Raw genomic sequence first — 16546 nt, 5'->3', positions numbered from 1 at the left:
CAGTAGCTAAGTCCATAGAGACTTGGCTTGGGAACCGGAGGGTGGCTGTTTCAAGTCCAGCATGGACGAAAGTTGGAGAGGTGCCAGTTGACCCCCTGGGCACTGCTGAGGTGCCCTTGAGCAAGGCACCGAACCCCCCAATTGCTCCACCTTCACGGCTGCCCACTGATCCGTGTCGTCACTGTGTGGTCACACGTGTTCCGTGTGTGCTGTGGTCACACGGATGGGTCAAATACTGAGGTCAAATCTCCCATGTTTGCATGTTGCATGCTGTGGGACCATAAAGAGGAATCTTAATCATATACTTGACCCCTCTGTGTAAATCATCATCTGCATGGCCCCTGATCTGGAAACATCCTTGATCCGCCACTAGGTAGAGCAATGTGTTTGCGTTGTGATGGACTAATGCTCCCTCTGTCTCTCTGCAGGCTCTTAAAAACACGCCGTGCTGTGGTTCGCTGGTGTTTAAACAGAAACTGAAACGACGTCCTGCTTGTTCGACATTCACATACAAATAAAGATTGGTTTCAAAAAAGAGAGGGAGAGAGGGAGAAGGGAGCAAGCCCCTCCCCCTGTAGAGAGCAGGCTCGGCTGCCTCAGACCGGACACATCCTGTCACCCTGTGCGGCGGGGACCTCTGTCAGACCCTGCAGCCGGCGCTGGATCCTCGGTAAGTCTCCGCAGCCTCCGTTTACTGACACACGGCTCAGCACCCGCACTCGGTGTCACGTCGACATGGTGCGTTCACTTGCACGTCGCTGCGCTTTGCGCTGAGCCGTCGGCATCGAGATGCGCATCGGTCTGCAACGGCCATGTCCAAACGGCAGCTGGCGAAGTCGTCGGTCTCCGCAGCCAGCATAACCTGTCCGTGAGTGGCGTTGTTCTGTTTTTGCGTAATGACTCTATCGATCCAGGTCCTGCAGGGTTGTAGTCAGACCAGCCGGATCCAGAGGGAACCAGATTGCTCGGAGGAAGCGTAGACGCGCGTTCAGTTCTCGAAGGGACAACATCTGGTTAATCAAGTTTTTAGAAGCCTCGGTGATTTGGATGCATCGCCTCTGTGAGGGCACAGACGATTAGCTCCGGGGGTAGACGACAGGGGATGTGTGCTCCTGCACCCCTTTGGTCTACAATGCAGACTCTGCGTGGATCCGAAGCAAGTGCTCCGTACAGCTTCACCTCGCTCGGGAGCATGTGATGTGTTTGAGAATCAGCCCAGCTGTGTCACAACGTGAAGCAGAAGTTGAAATAGAAGCACAGTGAAATGAAACATTATGAAATCCATCTTTACCAGCAGATGGTCGCGATTGAAATAACTCGAATTTAATCAGGTTTATTCCACATGCTATTAGTACTGTACACTATTCTTCAATAAATCAGTTTACATGGTGTACATTGACTTTGCCATTCCAGAATCCATTGGCATCAGAGATAGTGTGCTTGTGAAGTTGTCTTCGACACCTTATTGATCACTCAGCTCCAAAGCTTAAAGGCACAGTGTGTAGAATTTAGTGATATCGAGTGTTGCATGTTGCAGCTGAACATCCCTCACCTCACCCTCTCCTTCCAAACATGAGAAAGAACCTGTGATAGACTTCAGTTGTCATAAAAACTCAATATTTGTTCAGTCAGCACCACTGTAGAGAGGGTCCCCTCCATGTAAATATAAAGTATTTAAATATAAAGGACCTTTTCTGGGTTAAATAAAACTACAATTCATACAATTTAGATGAAACGAACTAGTGAAAACATCATGAGGATTATTCTACATTAAATGTCTGCCAATAGATCCCTTTCACCTAAATCTTACACACTGGACCTTTAAGCTGCACTTGCTCTTGCTTGCTATCTCCTTTTTTCGGTCACAACAATAAACCTTTGAACTCAGAATGGTCCGGGGTTTTTTAACCCCTGTGCATGAACAAACAGCGTAAAGCCCACCCTCTGACAATGAGGGGGGGGGGGTCGATCAATGTATGTACAAATGAAATAAGCAATGGTTGAATCTATTCCAGTTTTATGTATTAGTTTATTAAAATAAGGAAATGGCTCAAAAGGTCAAACTGATGGTTACTGGTGTGTTGATTTCTGTTTTTTGCTCAAGATGTGTCACCTCAATGTGTTTCCTGTGGCAGGCCCCTCAGTTGTTAGGGGCTAGGGTATTCAGTTAAATTCAAAGTTCCAGATAGAGAACATTTCCCAAAGCAAAGGTCTGGAACATCATTATATCTAACTAACATTATGCCTCGTATATATTCAACGTGTTGGCAACAACTGAGTCAAGTACTGTCCTCATTTCAAGTTAGTCTTAAAATGTATAGAATAAAGCCGTTTTAAAAGTGTGGAAATAAAGTGCTTGATATAGAAAAAAAAAGGATATATTTTTCTCCTTGCTGCTTTTAACAACTGCCATGGTCTCGGAATATATAATATATAAGACAAGACACTATTTTTGTGTATGAACATGAATGAACATGCACAGTGTCCAGTCTTCTCCTTTTAGAACAAACTAGGTGAAGTAACTTTTCTCTGACTAGTTCTATTCTCCCCCACTTGTCTGTGTGGTTCTTCTCACTGGTAAGTGTATCTCACTCTGACTCTGGTCAGAATTTACAATGCATGCAATATGCAGGTTAAAACAACAATAAGGTTTGCATTAAAAACAAAATATAGAGCTTTTGAAAACAGCATCTTAAAATAAAGTGCTTAATTTGAGAAGAAATTAATAAAATGATGTAGTTTGAGTTTTCCCTTTTCTTCTTTTTTCCTAATATATAACTACATTACACATATAAACAATCTCAACATGAACAGCTAAATAGCTTTAACTTTTCTCTTTGTTCCCACTGTCTCTTGTTCAGTGAGAGAGAAGTAAACCTGTGCTGCCAGATTTACTACAGTAAAGATGGATAAAGCAGTACAGGTCAAAATAAGACTGAGGTCTGAGTCCATGTAGAACAGCTTCTGGCTCCGATATTGGGCAGATCCTTAAAGCCATGTTTCTAGGTGGACTATGATTAATAAACAAGCCACAACTACAGAGACTGAAGGATGAAGCCCATGCAGTAGTGCAAAAAAAAACACAGTTCACTGAGTGGCCACTTGAGGCTGGCTCCAAAAATGAGTCAATCCCCATTAACTCCCATGTTAATCTATGAATCAGAATAAGAAGTCCTTCATTAGTCCTGCAATGGGTACATTTGCAATGTTACAGCAGCAAGAATACATCAAATAAGTAGCGTGCAGTACTTGGGGGAAGGCAGCCTGAGTTTAGAGTAGAATTAAACGTAGGCCCGGGCCGATAATCAATAAATCAATTAATCGCACGATAAATTAAAATTAACTCGATCATTTTTCCGGCCTCGATATATATCGCCATGTGCATGCGTGTTTGTTTTCCTCATCTCTCGCCTCCAAGCAGGCTGGATGACAAGAGGGTTCACTCTGTGCTCGGTCTCAGCACCTGGGGGCGTTTGTTGCGGAATGAACGGAGTGAACCCTCCTGTCAGTCATCCAGCCTCTTTGTCTCTGTGGGGGGAGGCGGGGCAGCTAGCATTAGCCACACATGCTACACACACAGAGTGCAGTGAGTGAGAGTCGTGCGGAGCAACGCCAGGAGAAAAGATGATTGCAAAGTCAAACGCCACAGCCCCGGTGTGGGAAGGTTTCGGCTCGACAAAGTCAATATAAACGGAACAGCACAGAATGGTGTGCGCTCACAGAAAGGGAAGTTCACTACATCGCAAAAGGTCAAAATCACTGAGAAATAAAATTTTATTGTATTTGAAAGGGTGTGCATCATTATGATATATTATCATGTTGACAATAATATCGTTTATCGGCAATAATTCGTGTGACAATATATCGTCCAGCAAAATTTGTTATTGTCCCAGGCCTAATTAAACGTGTACGGTCTGGTTAAAAAAAAAGATTTGGTCTCAATGGCTGAGTTCTTTCTTCAGGACAACTGTACGGCATGTGCATAATTATCACTTGATTGACAGTTGACTCACTCCAGCTGCTAGCCTGTTGTCTGGTGGGCCTGAGCTAACCCAGTCACATACTGGATAAATAATATGGTTTGTTGTTCAGCTGACAGAGAAGTCAAAGACGTTTGTGCATTGTGTATTTCATCATGTGTTGGCAGTGACTAGCAGGTAGCAGTGTGTCCATACCTGGCCTTTTTGCTTAGCTCTCCTAAAAAGACAGCTAATGAATTAGGTTTGGCTCCAGGCAAGATACCAGAAGTAATTATGCTAATGGGGGCATACAGGAGTTATTAGACTGACTCAACACTGACATGAACCACATGTCCACATGCCAGAGAGAAGTGTTTGAGTTTATGGTGATGATAATTTTGAGTTGAAGGTAACTGTGTGTTTGGAGAATAAGCTTCACCGGGTTAGGGAACTGTTGGGTTTCTCTATACATTTTTAAGGTCTCGACCTTCTATGTTAAGTGCCTTGAGATAATGTATCCTATGATTTGGCGCTGTACAAATAAAATGCAATTCAAGTTAGTAACCTAACGTTATCTTTAGTTGTTTAGCCCGCCTTCATAGTAATGTTAATATTGATGCCAAAATGGTGTAAATTATCTTGTTTCAAGTCTAACTTGTATGTTGGGGCTTACAGACACTTGGATGATACCACAGGAGCAGTATGGAGGCATAATGTGCTTTTTTTCTGTTTAAAGGATCTGTCACCATTTACTTTAATTGTTTTGGATTTTGGCTGGAAAGAATTGAATTCTTGATGAGTGCTGTGGATGTAAATCATGCATACACAGCCATAGCTAAACCTCCTCTATCCATTGCTGACCAGCCCATCGCTTGCCTATTTCACCCAAAAATACTATGAGATGCCCCATGAGAGATAATTCATACTTGGTCTCACACACAGCATCATAATCTCACACACACCAGTATATTCTTACACAAACACTCCTATACTATTTTCTACACTCTCTTACATGCATCATCATCCTCTTTCATACACACTGTGGAAGCTGGCAAAGCAAGAGTCCCAAACTGATGCTTTACAGCTCTTTAATCACATCATTCAACCATGGCAGCATAGAAATGGTAGAAACACGAGGAAAATAAACAAAATGTACATTTATTTTCAATATTAACAGGGAGTAGAAAATAATCATTAAATAAAAATAAAATACATCTATTAAAAATATTTAAAAATCAAGACAAATAACCGCAGACCTTTATATTTTATATTAAATACACTGCTCAAAAAATTAAGGGAACGTTTAACAGTCACAGTATAACAGCAAGTCAGTTAAATTTCAGGGATATCAATCTGTCCATTTAGGAAGCACAAGTGATAATGAATCAGTTGCACCTGCATTGGTGCAAATTAAAGTGACAACCAGTGCAATGGAGATGCAAAGTCAAGACAACCCCCAAAAAGGGTTTTGCATGTGCTGGCCACAGACAAGTGCTCTCTCTTTATCCCTTCTGATGGATTCTTCCCTAGTTTTGTGTTCTGCCATTGTCCTTGTCACTACTGGTAGCATGAGGCGGTATCTGCAGCCTGATCAATCTGCACAGGGAGTCCAGCTCCTCTAGGAAGGCACATCCATAAGAAGGTTTACTGTGTCTCCCAGCACAGTCTCAAGAGCCTGGAGGAGACACCAGGAGACTGGCAGTTACAGTGCATCCGGAAAGTTTTCAGACCTTTTCAAGTTTTCAGACCCTTTCAAGTTTTCCACATTTTGTAAGGTTTCAGACTCATCTTAAAATTAATTCAATTCATTCTTATTCTCGTCAATCTAAGTACAATACACGATGACAAAGCAAAAACACGTTTTTGGAGTTTTTTTTAAATTTATCAAAAATAAAACCATGAAATATCCCATTGTGGTGGAAATTTATCTCGAGATGTGAAATAAAGAGTTTCTCAGACCAGAGTTGTCTTTGGGTCTTTAATAGAGCTCTGCAGAGGGTTTCACACTCAGCGTGAATGCTCAGAGTGGAACCTCGAATAGGGAAAGAAGAAGGTTTTTATACAGTCGGGTCAACAGGAAACATAAGAGACAACTGTTACTGAATAAGAGCATGAACAATGAAGCCACCTGTAGTCTGGTTGAAACAGGAAACTGTCTGCTCTTGCTTCTGCATATTTTTCCAGTGTTCCAGAGATCCCAGTGTCTGCCCGTCAAGTTCCCCCGCACACTTTTCTCTGTGGTGAAGCGTCTCACTGATGCACCTTCACTCCATCTTGAGGGTTTCCACAGCACAGAACCTAACCCCAAACGTCAATGAACTGGCAGCCAAGAAAAGATGCCAAACATCTGGCTCTGGCACATGTAAATAAAAGAAGAATGCATCCTACATAAATATGTTTTCTTTTTGCATTTTATCCAACATCCTGTCTATCCTGTTAAATAAATGTTGACCCTGTTCGGCACTCGACGTAGTCCAAGTTTTTAATGATGTCCCTCTCTGTGATTGAGTTTGACACCACTGGATTAGACTTTAGTACGCACATGATACTCTTCACCCAACAGTTGAACAACATACAACAAGGAATAAACTCAGAAACAAACAAGATGGCACTGTGTGCTGTCAATGTAAACAAAGGAGAAAGTCTGACCACTGTGAAACATTCCTCTCACCAGGATGAGTGTATGATAGTTATTAGGAAACAGAAACTCCAGTTTGATACTAACCAGCTGCAGATTCTGCTGTGATCATGAAGCAGCTGTGACCAGAGAAACTCTTCTTCAACAACAAATCCTCTGACCGGCTGCTTCAGTGTGAACGAGCTCTGATCTTGCTGTGTGTGGTTGAACCCCCTCATCCGCTGTCACAATAACATCTTTGTAATTAAATTTACATTTTATTTGTATAGCACCAAATGATAATATACATTATCTCAAGGCACTTTCCATATAAGGTCAAGACCTTAAAAATGAAACCCAACCTTTCCCTCGAGTCGCTCGTTATTGCTTTGACACAGTCTGAGTTATTTGTAAGTGGCAGCTTCAATGCAAGGGGAGATGGGTTTGCACGGAACTCGTTTCTTCCTTGTCCCACTAATGTTAATGGGTCGCACTCTGGGGGGCACATGAGGCATGTTCGATGTGCTGCCAGCTACATATCTGATAGCAGTTGTGCAATGTCGGCATATGGCTTTTGTACGATCCACTTGTCTTTGTCCGTCGTCATTATAGTGACTGTGAAACTGAAGTGTTCCCACACAGCAAACTTAAATGATGGGGGAGGGTCTTCACAGTCCTGTTTGTCTGGGTTCGGTACTACACATGCATACTAAACCGAGAGGCCCATATATATATACGTGTGTGTGTGTGCGTGTGTGTATATATATGTGTGTGTGTGTGGAGGTGAGAGGGCTGGGAGACCACTTTCAATCAGATCAGGTAAGAGCTGATTGATCCTCAGATTTAAAAGGCAGCGGCTCTGTGTATATATGCATGTATATATATATATGAGTGTATATATATGTATATATATATATACACTCATATATATATATATGGAATTTAAAATGTGTCATTAATGTGTGTTGGCTGCTTGGTTGAAAACGGCATTTGTAACTTCTATACTGACAATCCAGAATTTACAGTGACTTCCTGCATTGATTGATCAAGTGCTGTGAAATAGTAAACGGGTTGAACTGCCTGCTCTTAATAATGGTCACAAGTGAGTGCAGCAATATGCAAGCCTTGCAAAGGAGAGACTGTGTGATGTGTGCTGTTATCTTCACACAATTATGGTGTCTCTCTGCTCTCATCGATAGCTGACTTTTCACGCTTTTTTTTTTTTGCAGACAAGCCAAACAAGATAAAACCTTTGGTCATTGTACATCAGAACTTGAATGTTGGATGTAATTAAATGAATGCACGCAGCAGGACAATGTCAATATGGTTGGATCATCAGTGAGTAAAATCCTTTGTTAAAGTATAAACTGGACTGACACCTCCAACACAACATCAGGAATCAAAGTCTGTTCCCCAGTTAAGTGTAGTAATGTAGGCATTATTGCTGTTGCACTTCCTTTGTGTTCGATGTCCAGTTTATCCCAGTTCAGATTTGCTGTGTCCCTTCAGCTTACCACTCACATAACCCGTCCCATCCCTCCAGGGCATACGAGGGCTCCCATACTCTAAACCAGTTTAATCCAGTTCACATAGTGTTGCCAAGAAACTGTGTGTGTGTGTGTGCGCGTGTGCGTGCATGCGCGCAAAGGACCAAGGTTTCCTTTGCTGTGTGAAAGCTGGAATTTTCCTGTTCTTGCTGCCAGTATTGCATAATAGCCTAGAAGATGATAGAGGAGAGAACGAACAGCCATGCGTGTCTTTGCCTTACTCGTCCCAGTTTTCTTACAGTTTTGTAATGGGATAAAATGACTAATTAATGATACGAGAAGTTCCTAAACCTTAACCACTGTCTCTTTGTAACCTAAACCAAATATTTGTCAAAGTGTAGAGCATCTAGAGATGATCATTAGAAAATGCTCACGTCTTTTGAAATGGTCTCATAGGCTGCCTGTAAAAGTATTACCGAGATGTTAACCAGTATCTGACATCAGAAAGTCACTGTTTATCGAATGATCACAAATGATCAGACACCACCAGCTGTTGCAGGCTGTGATACCAACGGCAGGATGGATAGAGCCTGAGATGGAACATGTAAGATTTGTCTCAAGAAAACATTAATCGAACAGAAAGTTGTTTTAGCAGGGCAGTAGTTAAAATAGTCATTGGGAGACACAAATCCCCCCCAATGTTTAAATATGGTCAATACACTGAATAGTAAGCAGAAAAGATGACTGGAGAGGAGAATAGAGAGGAGAGATGACTGGTGAGGAGAGGAGGAGAAAAGATGAATGGAAAGAAGGTTAGTGTAGGACCAAGCAACCTTTTGCTAAAATAACTGTATTTGTCTTCATAGCTCTATAGCAATGCATATATTTCTGTTAATTGTTAATTTAAAGATATTTATGTACATTTTATATAATTTGATATACTTATGTAATTGTTGTGGTGGAAATTTGCATTTAATCCCCTGCTGATGAATTGAACAATTACACTGAATGATTAAATGAATGCTCAACTGAGTTTCAAGGCATTTAATACTGGTCGAGAAGCAAAATTACATGGAGTATGTTGAACACAAAGTTACAGTGTTACTATTTGGCCAAATAGAGACAGAGTTCTTAAAGCCACGGCAGGCTCAAGAATCTGACAACATGTCTCTCATGATGAGCTGGCATTTATACACAAAGTTAGGAACACCCAACTGTTCTCCGTCATGTTGTCATTCATCTGTGATAACAGTCCTGCAACTGCGGCACGGTGGACATTGATCTCACTGTCCTAAGTGTACAAACTGTTATTACATATTTGATCAAACAGTACAGCAGATCGTCCGGTTCATAGTCAAAACTATTCCCTTATAACTCTTAGGCAATTATTTCTAGTAGAGCATAATGCTGATTCAGGCTACTTTAACTGAACTCACTGAGCATATTCAGGTAAAACAGTTAGATCTAAAAAAATTCCATTACAATTGTATATTTAAAAATATAAATGTTTAAAAGCTCCTCTGAGCTCACTTCTGAGTCAAGAAAGCAAAGTAACTAGTAATGTGTGCATTTGTTTCGGATTCATTATTAAATAATGTACTTTAGTTACGTTTTGATGAATGATATTCAATTAAATTGTATTTGTGTAGCGCCAAATCATAATATACATTATCTCAAGGTCCATAGAAGGTCAAGACCTTAAAAATGATAGAGAAACCCAACAGTTCCCACAGTGAGCGGTGAAGAGAAAAAACTGCCTCGATAACTGGAAGAAACCAGTTAGCAGAACCAGACTCAAACTGGTCGGCCACCTGCCTCGACCAGATATGTGATGAGTCACTTATACCTACCCAACCCTGCTTGTGAATAAGCGGAACTGGTTTAGTATAAAGCAACTTTACACATCAGGATAAATTAAATCATTTAGAGAATTTAACAGCTCATTGGTTTTCTCTTCTGTAGCATCTCATTGGTTCTCTCTTCTCCCCACTGTTCTCTCTCTCCTCTTATAGGTGACTCGGCGAAGTAAGATCCTGATAGCACTTGCTGCCTCTGTCCTGCACTTCGTCCTGTCTCTTGACAGATTTGTCATGGCATCCTCCTTGATCAGCCGTCAGCTTTCTCTCTCCCTGCAGAAAAACCTATGGCTCAGTGCTACAGGTAAATCGAGCTCTCAACTGTTCAGTCTGCATGTGTTTTAATGACCTCTGCATGAGCTGCAAACATCGTTTTGTTGATTAACCTAGAACTCTATCTTAGTCATTAACTAAATGTCTTGTTACCAATTGCAATCAACTGCTTACTTAGAAACAACTGTTAAGTCCTATGAGACCTTTTTTTTTTTTTAAATGTTGGATTGGCCTTAAATTCTGGTTGGTTGAATTGAAGCAAATACCAGCAGAGTCTTAGAGAGTAGATTATCAGTGCATTCTACTTTATTCTCACTTAAATATCATCAGCAAATATGAAGTTTTGATCATTCTGATGTAACCATGTGTTTGTGAAAAAAGAGGACTGTGACTGTATAACTCAGTGTAAATGTGTAACTGGCTTCACGCCTGACATGTGTGCATGCTTCTCAGAGACTGCTGACTGAGCGATGTGTCAAAGGTCTCCTGTCAGTTATCAGTAGGCCAATCCATTTGATTTACATGTATTGCTTCACTATAACCTTTTAGCATATGCTGTTAACCACCACTGTAGAAGAAAGTGTTCAGGAGCCGTTTGATGTCTTATGCTGAAATATTTATTGAAGCTTGGCCAAGGAGAAAATTAGAAAATTATCAATACAACATCTGTGCATGATGCTCCGTCATACTCTGAAGTCTGCTTTCCTGCAGTCACACTTTAAACCCTTCCCAGACACAACAGCTTTTGCACTCTGCCCCAGAGAGGGCAAGAGACAGTGTCTATGAAAATTCCATAACAACCTCCAATGGATTTCTCACTGAAAAGCATGATGTCGCAATGGAATACTTCAGGAATTTAAAGGCCCCATATTGTGTAAAATACATTTTCTTGGCTTTTACTATCCGTAAATACTTGAAAGGGGTCAGCAGGTTCCCTCAGAGTATGAACACTGTCAGTCCACAGACTTTTTCACTCGGTCCGTTCCAAGAAAAATCTACTTGAAACAGCTTGTTTCCAACTTCCTGAATAAGATGACGTACATAGACTTTAAGGCCCCTCCCGTACTCTTCCCTCAGCCTAACCCAGCGTGTACCAGTCCAGCCTCCGAACACAACACCGCTCCCCACCAACAGGTTTTGCTTTATTTTTTGCGACGTGCCGAACCATTTCTGGAATAGTGTGTCGGCGTGTGCTCGGCTCATTTCACCACAGACTCTCAAACCTACAACAACTCCTCAAGGATACAGCCTCCCCCCACAGCTCACTGCGGAAAAATATCCTCAATCCGTAAGTAAAAAAATTTTTGTGTGTTTAAGTTTGCTCTTGTGGTGGTTTTTTAATGCTAACGTTAGGGCTTTGCTACCTGTTAGTAAAGTTAGCACACAGAGCGGCCTCACTCTGAACATGTAAACCTTAGACACAACACACGTAATGTTCTGCACCGCCACATTGTTGCTCCTCGATGTGGTTCTGTCTTAACATTCCGCTTTGCTGCTGTTTGTATGAGTACCGTCGTCCCCAGCTTTGTTTCCATGATGTGCACCGCTGCAGACACAGCTGCCCCTCGCTACGCAACGGAAACAGAGAGCTGACGGTGTAACACAATTCATGAGGATCACATTTGTGTTGCGACTGCACAGCGTTCGCAGCCTATGTCACACTGTGGGTGCGCATGTTTAGTGTATGTAGGTGGCATCATCAAGGAAACAGGAACTGTGGCTCTCATTTATTTTAGTGATCAACTTATCAAGTCCTTCAATGTGGCTGTTAGAATATCTCCCTATAATAATCCCCCCCTACAATAACAAAAAGTAATGCACAAGGCTTGTTCTTTGTATTTACTTTACAATTCATAAATCCTCACCTGGCCCCTTACAATTCTTTTTATCTTTAGGGGACATGACATTTGATCTCTTGTGAACCACCTCCAAGATGTCCACACACGTGAAGAACATCCACTGTGAATGCTTCACAGTGCTTCAACTATATTTGTGTTACATCAGTACATTTTCAGGGATCGTAACTGTGCATCATACAATAATAACACATAATCTGTGTCTTTGGCTCTCTGTAACAGGCTAATAATACATATCAAGGAAATCATTTTCTGTTCTTTTTTTGTCTGAAAAATCAGGTTCAGCATCACTTCAAAGTAGAGGGTCCTGAAGGATGTGGAGAAGTGGAGCCTGCACCACCAGACTTCGTTTTTAGAGCCATTATTTCTTATCAGAGAAGCCAGTTCAGTTTCTTTTACAGAAATGTTAAAACATCTCTGTTTGCTTCAGCCTTTAACTAGATCCTGTATTCCTGCATGTTTATAAATACATTGTATGTCTTTTTCTTTTAAATGGCATTTAACCTGTTTTATAAAATCTTCTCTTATATGAAATACGTTTCACTTGTTTTTATTTTTTATCTATTTTGTAGGTAAAGCACTTTGAGCTGCATGTTTGTATGAAAGGTTCTCCACACATTAAGTTGTATTATTTTACTTACTGATACAGCCTGAGCCTTAAAGGCCCATAGTCAGCCCCATAAATGTTGTGTGCATTTTGCAGCGAGTAAACAGTCAAGCACACAGGTTCCAGACCAGGAATCTCTGACATGCAGTTTGTGGGGGACTGAAGCTGCTTCATTCTTCTAAAAACATGATGAGCAGAAAAAACAAGACTCTTTGGTACCACAATGTAAAGACTTTGGCTACAGTGAAGATTATTTGTGATCTACCTTGTGTGTCTCCTTGCAGCACATTCTCTGTTGTCATCATGGTACCATCACCACAGCTGCACCTGTGGCGACATTACAAGTGAAATAACGTCATGAAAACATACTGTCATGTGTACATGACAACAACAACTTCTTCTAAATTCAGCTTTACCCTTAAGAGCCTCACCAAGGTGTCGCATCAGCTGTGCTGCCTGCGGAATAAAGCGGTGGTAAAAGTTCACCATGCCCAAAATCTCCTGCAGAGACTTCACCGAGAGTGGACGTGGGAAGTTTGTGACAGCGTCCACCTTTGAAGGGAGAGGGACTGCACCGTCCTTAGTAATGCGGTGTCCCAAGAACTCAATAGCCATCAGGCCATGCTGACTGAGTCCCTCAAAGAGTGTCCATAGGTGAGACGTGTGTTCTGCCTTGGAAGTACTAGCCACCAGTATATCATCCAAATAAACAAATAAAAAAGGCTGGTCCCTCAATGTATCCATCAATCGATGGAAAGTCTGTGCTGAGTTTTTAAGGCTGAATGGCAACCGAATTAATTTGAAAAGGCCAAATGGTGTAATAACTGCTGTCTTGGGCACGTCCAGTGGGTGCACGGGCACCTGGTGATAGCCACGGACTAAGTCTACCTTGGAAAATATGACTTTACCAGCCAAGCGGGCAGAAAAGTCCTGGACGTGTGGGACTGGATAGCGATCCGGTGTCGTGGAGTCGTTGAGATGGCGATAATCGCTGCACGGGCGCCATCTGCCGCCATTTGCCGCCTTGCTTTGCCATATGCAGAGGTGAAGACCATGGGCTGCTGGAGCGACAATTATTCCAAGACGCTCCATGTTCTCAAACACAGTCTTAGCGATAACAAGCTTAACCGGGTCGAGGCGCCGGCTCCGAGCGTGAACTGGTGGGCCAGCTGTAGAGATAAGATGTTCCACCCCATGTTTGGTGGTATTGGAGGAGAACATGGGCTTTGTTGAACTAAGAAACTGTACCAGGAGGCGGTGGAACTCGTCTGTGGCTGGTACAATGCTGGACATTCCCAAGTCTGATACACCAAGTGAACAAGTGTTTGAAAAAAAAGTCACTGCATCAGTCAGGTGGTGGCCTTTAATATCCACTAACAACCCATAAGCACACAGGAAATCCGCACCTAGCAGGGGGACAGTAACTTTAGCTGTAACAAAATCCCAGCTCAAACATTGGTCTCCAAAACACAACTCCACGTACCTTACTCCGTAGGTGAGGATGGGGCTGCAGTTGGCGGCTTGCAACGGGGGGCCATGCCTGTCAGTCAGCATGTCCACCCATGATGCAGGCAAAAAGCTCTTCTGCGCCCCCGTGTCGCACAGAAAGCAGCGCCCAGATATGGTATCCTGAATAAACAGCAGCATGCATGTCCGGCCAGTGCTCATGGCTGCTAGTGGGCGCCGGCCGCGGAGTTTCCGGTCCAGTTGAAACTGCATGGAGAGCGACACCTTTTAGCCTTGGATCCATATCGTGCATGGTAAAAACACAGTTGGGAGCAGTTTGTTGTTGTTTAACCGCTGCTGCGCTGACAATGGCTGCCTCCCCCTGCAACAATGAACAGGGTGAGTCCCATGCAGCATCTTAATTCTTAATTCAGAAGGCTTGCCGTAGCCGAGGCCGTTAAGAGAAAGAAGTCAGCGTGGTCGCTCTGAGTCAGAAAGTCCAAAATCCTTCAACAGTTAAGCCTTTAACGCACCATATTTATTGTGCTCTGGAGGATTCTCCAGTATGCTCACCACTCTGCCCACAGTCGCGCTATTGAGAGCTGCAACGACATAATAATACTTCGTGGTATCCGGTGTAATGGCTCTGAGTGCAAACTGCGCCTCTGTTTTAGCAAACTATGCAGATGCTTGCAATTCCCAAAACTCCGGGAGCTTAAGCAAGACTGTGTTCGTCGCCCTGTCTGTCTCTGGAGACGTCCAGATCACGTCAGGGTCATTTTGCCATAACCAAACGAAACACGTACGGGCTGTACCTCAGGTTGTTGGTATTAATGGCTCTATTGGTAGTGAGGCTGGGCAAGTTATACTTAAGACGTTTTCAACATGGCTTCTCTCAGACTGGAAAGTAGTGACAACGGACACCAGCCTGTCAGCAAAATTTGCATGGATCTCCAAGATGCCCGGAGAAATTATTTTGAGTTGTTAGCAGCGTTTCTAATGCTAAAACATTTTCTACCATTCCTGTGGGGACATCATCACGGACAATACGACCACAGTGTTTATCAATCATCAGAGGTGTCTATGTTCCTGTTTCTTACACACTCTTGCACACAGACTGATATTGTGGGGTGATGTACACCTCTTCTCCATAAGAGCAACACACATTACTGGGATTCAGAATCTGGGTATGGACTGTTTGTCCATGGGAAGTCCTTTTTATGTGATGTAGACTCTGCATCCAGCTGTATTGGATCAGATATGGTCACGTTTCGTCCGCTGGACTTATCGCAAAAGACTGCTTGACTGCAATAAGTGGTGTAACATGTGCCATGCAGTCCCGCTCTGCATGTCATTATATTTGGCTAATCAGATCGGGCCCTGCTGCCCTAGATGATAAATTAAAGATATTCAGATCATTTTCTGGCTTTTATTTCAATGAATCATTGTTGGAACAAGAGAGTAAGAAGAAAATACCAAGAAAACTGAATTTTAAAATGATATTTGTCGGCTCCATTAAAATCTCGCTCAACCTCCTCCCGACAAAAGTCTGCTATGGAAACTTCCAGTGATTACATTTACAAATTTTTCACTAAGAGCAGTTGATTATTTAAAGGACTTATCAAGGACAAAAACTCAGCACTGTGAACGCAGTGAAGCGAGACACAGCTCTCTCTCTCTCTGTTGGTTTATCTCCTGCATTTCCTTCCACACATGTCGGATTATGTACTAAACCAAGTATTAGGACTCTACAGTATGAAGACGTGCATCTTCCGTCTGTGGATAACAATCAAAGCCCTGTTCGGACCAAATGAACAGATAAATGGATTCAGAAAGTGAAAGGCTGGAGTGATTTTACTCTGAAATGGGTTCGGGAATTACTGGAAATACATTTGTGACATAGACAGATAAACATTGTAGAATAAACAGAGAAAATTATCTTTCACCTTTTATTAGTTTTGATGTTTATTTGTTGAATTTATGTCACAAATATAAATGTTTGCGACACTTTCTGTATGCGTTTCAAAATAAAAGCACTCCAGCGTTACTGTTGACAGAATCCACTCTTTTGTTTAAAAACTGGGTTTTATTGTGAAATATTTACGGAAGATGCATGGCTTCATACTGTATACTACCGGTATTTATTTGAGTACACATAACTACTTTAATGCAAGTAAATATGTCATATTTATGGCCATATTCAAGGCAAAGCCTGTGTAAAAACAGTACCAGCTCTTCTGCAGAACATATTGTTGAACTGAGAAGCTAAATAGTGTGCATTGAACAGATGCTGTAAATATGAATTGCTATTAATGTGACTATTGTGCATCGAATAGATAAAGGTGCACAACTGTCTTTCTTTGTTTATATTTATGCTCATACATTCAGCCTTGAACAGAAATTGCAAAAAAGAATAAACATGACCCTCCTAAGTGGGATTTTAGA

The 16546-nt window shown here is 42.0% G+C and overlaps 1 protein-coding gene across 1 annotated transcript in view; it reads left to right on the top strand.

Annotated features, from left to right (window-relative positions):
• The window catches only part of abat (4-aminobutyrate aminotransferase), a 38853-nt gene continuing 22307 nt past the window's right edge, over positions 1 to 16546 (top strand). The window contains exons 1-2 of the mRNA XM_020102967.2: positions 1 to 670; positions 10076 to 10223. Of these exons, the coding sequence (XP_019958526.1) occupies positions 10154 to 10223 (70 nt within the window). The 5' untranslated portion in view covers positions 1 to 670; positions 10076 to 10153. The remainder of the gene's footprint in view (positions 671 to 10075; positions 10224 to 16546) is intronic.

Source organism: Paralichthys olivaceus, chromosome 5, assembly GCF_024713975.1.
Source record: "Paralichthys olivaceus isolate ysfri-2021 chromosome 5, ASM2471397v2, whole genome shotgun sequence".
Classification (NCBI taxonomy): Eukaryota; Metazoa; Chordata; class Actinopteri; order Pleuronectiformes; family Paralichthyidae; genus Paralichthys; species Paralichthys olivaceus.
This window is presented reverse-complemented; position numbering and strand designations above follow the sequence as displayed.